Source organism: Amborella trichopoda, chromosome 10 (genome assembly GCF_054954075.1).
Source record: "Amborella trichopoda isolate Santa Cruz 75 chromosome 10, AtrichopodaSantaCruz75HAP2 v2.0, whole genome shotgun sequence".
Taxonomy (NCBI): Eukaryota; Viridiplantae; Streptophyta; class Magnoliopsida; order Amborellales; family Amborellaceae; genus Amborella; species Amborella trichopoda.
In genome coordinates, this window is record NC_142345.1 from 11,256,131 (window position 1) to 11,261,528 (window position 5,398).

The 5,398-nt window shown below is 32.6% G+C and overlaps 1 protein-coding gene across 1 annotated transcript; it reads right to left on the minus strand.

Moving 5' to 3' along the window:
• Nucleotides 1–302: 302 nt before the first annotated feature.
• Nucleotides 303–833, minus strand: LOC110008266 (uncharacterized). The gene has a single exon (XM_020674765.1). The coding sequence runs from the start codon at nucleotides 831–833 to the stop codon at nucleotides 303–305; it is 531 nt and encodes a 176-aa protein (XP_020530424.1).
• Nucleotides 834–5,398: the final 4,565 nt, after the last annotated feature.

Below are 5,398 nucleotides of genomic sequence, written 5' to 3' on the forward strand. Positions count from 1 at the left end.
TTTTTCTTATTTTAAGGCTATCACAAAGATTTCTAATATTGATATCATCTATCTCGACACAAAGATTGGCAAACTCATCCATTAGAAGATTTATGACAACAAAGAATTCTGATTGCACTGACGCAAATTTGACAACAAAAACACAATATTCACTCAATTCATTAATTCATGAAAATCATAATTCCATACAAGAATAAATATTAACATCAAATTCACTCTATCGGTTCTCTGCATGTTGTCCTATTATGACCCTCTACGCCGCATCGTTTGCACTTCAAAGGCCTGATGATCAGATGTTCCGTCTAGGATATTCTTCGTTGCTTTTTTGGCCTATCAGGAAGGCGCGTAGTCCTTGGTGGCAACACTGTCCGGTTGTAAATGCCTGTCAATTCAATATCATCTGGGACAAGTGCAAAGGGAGTTTCAAATGCCTTTCTAAAGTATTCCACTGTAAAATACTTAAGGCAGTACACAGTGGGATCCATATGCATATGGTTAATTGCCGCAATAGCATGGCCATACGGAATGCCACTGAGTTTCCATTTTCTACAACTGCATGTCAACTGCATTAAATCGATAGCGTACTTCTTCCCAAGATAGTGGATCTCAAAAAGCGTGTCTATGACGGATATAACTTTGTGCAAAAATCGAGCCTTCATCTTTCGCATGTCAAGTAATTCTTGAGCCTTCGGTACTAACATGCTGCTCCAAGTATTACCTAATTCCCTCTTCTCTTCAAACTTGGTCATCAACTGTATCCTTATTTCTTCACACATTGTAATGATCAGCTTTTCTCGAGCCGATAAAATCCAAGCATTGAAAGACTCGACCATGTTTGATGTAAGATAATTGTATCTAGACCCTGGAAAATAGACATCTGCTCAAAATTTCGGTGGAATATTCTTAATCCAATCATATGCTTCTGGGTCGGCACATTGTATATCAAACATTATTTTTTCAAACCCATCAATGGTCGCTTTATGAGCAGCCTTCCAAAACAGCATCAGCAATACTTTAGTATTTGCTGACCTCTTCATAAAACCCTTGAAGTTCTCTCCCATATGTCACATGCAAAATGATGAAAAACATGTTGGAAAGCATTTTTCTATTATTTTTGGCAAGCTTAATTGTCGATCTGATATAATGGTTAAGGCGGGCAGATTAAGGTACCCATTTAAGAGCTCACTCAATATACTTAAGAACCAATACCGACTCTGGTAATTCTCCTTCTCAATCACTGTAAATGCCAATGGGAAGAGCCCATTATTTGCATCTACCGCGATAGCGCACAATAAAATGCCTTGATACTTTCTTTTTAGGACTGTTCCATCAATACCAATTAGTGGCCTGCATCCATTGACAAACTCCATAATTCATAGACGATAGGCAATGAATAGTCGTGTGAACATGCCTTCATCTGTATGGATGCAAACTTCAGTTCCCGGGTTGGTTCTTCTGATCTTCTCAATATACAGAGAGAGGTCATGGTATTGTTGATCATGTGATCCATATATCATCTATCTAGCAACCTCTTTTCCCTGCCAAGCTTGCATGTAGGAAAGCCTGACTCCGTGATCACGTGGAACATCCTTTACAATGTCTTTTGTTTTAATTTTTGGTTGGTCAAGAAGGCGGCCTTTAATCTTTTTTGCTACCCAATACTACGAGCTAGTGGCTGATGGACCCTCCCCATTGGACCACTACATGTGTGCTCCTTAACCATAGGCTTCACTTTAAAGTATGCGGTGCTGCCAACTCGTAAGCATCGCACTTGCCATGTGCATTCATCTGCCTTGCAACTTACCCACACTCGTCCTAATTCACTTTTGTCAAACTACAAAATAAAATTGTTGTGGATTGCAAAATCATCTAGATGATGCCGACATTCATTAACATTTTCAAAAAATTGCCCAACACTCAATTGAACATCGTTACCAACTCCTCTACATGGACTCTCTAGTAGTTCAATGTCCTCCATATCAGCTCTGGTACGAGCTTAGGGTTGGGCACCACTCCAATTTTTTGATCTTGCTCAGGTAAAGTGTTACGCCGACTATTGACAAAAGATAGAGTGTAAGATGAAACAACAATTTCTACACATATAAGATTAAAATAAAGCAATTTACAGATGAAAAAATAAATTGTAGATATACCAATTCCTTGAAGATGGGTCCTCAGCAACAAATTCTTGTTGTGCCTCGGCAATATATACTACAATTCTCGAAGATTCCCCTCCCAACATAAAAGATACATCTATATCATCACTAACATCAATCAAATCACGCCCACTAGATAGACTTGTGTTGTGGTACATAATACCTAATTTATTTGGATCACACTTGGTTAAATTTGTAAAATGACGTTTTAGTTCCTCTAAGGAACTATTCCCATTAAACTTAGTGACCTTTAATTTTCCTCTTTTATAAATAACAAGTCTGTCATCTGCATTCGTCTCAAATGACCCCCCATATCAGAATACCAGTTGCACTCCCTCAGTAGCCATCGTCAATACAACTGTATTAAATGAATAACAAAGTTACTGTTATAAAAAATCAATACAAAAAAATTACCAAAAATTGGTATATTTTACACTATTAGGTGTAACCGTAATAATGTAAAGTATAATGGATATATATGTAAATTTTTTTTTTTTAATATAAAAAAATATCTTCTTTTCATTATCTATTGCTGCAACTGATGAGAGAGAAATGGAGACAATGAGTTTTAATGAGAAGGAAAGGGTTCGTACAGATTAGAGAGAAAAAAAGGTCGAATTTTCTAGAAAAAAAAATTCACATCCAGATGGTTCTTTAATGGTGTGATACATGTCTTGCTATTGATCAATTAAGAAAAAGAGTTATGACCGTTATCAATGTCTTCAATGAGGAAAAAGTGGACTACTTGTTTTTTTATTTGAATTGATTAAGGGCCTGTTGGAAAAGGCTGAAATTAAGAATTTTGAATATTTAAAATTCAAGAAAATCTATGGAGTTCTAATATTAAGGATTATTTTAATAAAGTTTTCAATAAATAAGATTTATTGTTTGGTAACAAGATTTATTCCTTATCATCATTTCCACGTTTATTGTTTGGTAACAAAATTTGATATAGTTTCTCTCTCTAAAATGCTAATATCTTCTCAATCTAAAACTCAAAATTTGAGATAGTCTCTCGCTATGAAAGTTTTGAGATAGTTTCTCTATTTAAAATTTGATATAGTTTCTCTCTCTAAAATTTGATATAGTTTCTCTCTCTAAAATTTTAATATAATTTATCTCTCTAAAACGTAAAATTTGAAATAGCTTCTCGATCTAAAATTTTTGAGATAGTTTATCTCTCTAAAATTTGCAAGTAATTTCTCTCTCTAAAATTTAATATAGTTTTTCTCTGTAAAATTTAAGATACTTTATCTCTTTAAAACTTATAATATGAGATGGTTTTTTTTAAAAAAAAATTGAAATATTTCATTCTCTAAAGATATTTAGATATTTTATCTTTCCAAAATTTGATATAATTACTCTCTCTCTAAAAGTTTAAGATACTTTCTCTCTCTAAAATTTAAAATTTGAGATAGTTTCTCTCTCTAAAATTTTGAAATAGCTTCTCTCTTAAAGTTGATATAGTTTCTCTTTAAAATTTTAATAAACTTTCCCCTCTAAAACTTAAAATTTGATATAGTTTCTTTAAAATTTTTGAAATAGTTTCTCTCTCTCTCTAAAAATTTGAACTACTTTTTCTACCTAAAATTTGATATAATTTCTCTCTCTAAAATTTTAAAATATTTTGTCTCTCTAAAACTTAAAATTTGAGATAGTTTTTCTCTTTAAAAAATATTATATATTGTAACGCATTATTCAAATTTCACTCCAAAAATAAGAGTTCATGGATGTACAAGATCTGGAGCATTTTTTGAGCTCAAAATTTTGTAGTTGGTTCCAAACATTGATTTTAGGGCTATCGTGGAGATTCCAATTCCCAAAGTACTTTCAGGACAAGGACTCATGGTGAGTCTTTACTTTGTTTTCATAAAACCCAGGCCTTATAGAAATTGATATTTAAAATTTTGATCAAAATTTTCAAATTTAACTTTCAAATCTCTTTTACATATGGCTTTACACGTGCAAGTAAACTGCCAATAATATTTCTCTTGAGATATAGAGTGTAAGGGGTTGCCTTTTGCGATATATATTGTACGGGGGTGGCTTTTGAGATTCAAGAAAGGCTCACCTCTAAATTGGTTGAAGATGCAGTTTCCGTATTCAAAACCTTAAGATGGTTTGGAAATTAATTGTGAAATTTAAAATTTTAAAAATAATACAAATTGCGTAGATCTATAAATAATTAAAATTTGTAAATTTATAAACGGTTCAGATAACTTGTTATAAGACTTCAAATTTTTTATATTCATATATATCGAGATCCGAATGATCAATTGGAAGGTTTTTTAATTTTAGAACATTCTTTTCTATTAGATTTTTGAAGTGCACCTCACTTCTATAATATAAAATTACAACATTATATAATTTTTTTCTACAGTTATAAAAGACAGGTAACACCTATCTGTTTACTCAGCAATTATATGATTTTATAATCTACAATTCCCTAACGACACTACTTAAAGGTGGGCGCGTCATGAAGACCTAAGGCTTGGCAAGATTGCAAAGGGCGAATCATTTATAATTTTACAATGAAACATTTATCCTGCCTTGGGGAGAATTAAGAGTTTTTCCCTTCTGATTGAGGCTTTTGATTGGTAGTATTTTTTATAGCCGGTTATCGATTGACACCTATAAAATTTTATAAATTACATTTAAAAAAGGGTGTCCGGTTTAATTATTTAATGTTCATAAAATAAGTAAGGATATTTTTTTTATTAAAAAGAATAATGATGATGTTTTTACTAAAAAATAAGTGTGATTATGAACAAAACTTATAAGTACTTTATTAATATGTCTTTACCTTTTAGTATATATTTCGAGATGACAAAACATATCCTTCGTGGAGAAAAAATCATGACTTCCTATTGGTTTCCATATCCTCTTGAGTTTAAAGGTTTACGATTTACATTAGTCTGGTAAAACTCAGCTTATTTGGTGGATCATCCACCCCACATATTCATCTTGGATAGCTGAATTACCGATTCAGATTTTGGTAAAACTCAGCTTATTCGGTGGATCATCCACCCCACATATTCATCTTGCATAGCTGAATTACCGATTCAGATTTTGGTAAAACTCAGCTTATTAGGTGGATCATCCACCCCACATATTCATCTTGGATAGCTGAATTACCGATTCAGATTTCGGTAAACTCAGCTTATTAGGTGGATCATCAATCCCACATATTCATCTTGGACAGTTGAATTACCGATTCAGATTTAGGTCTACATCGATTTGAA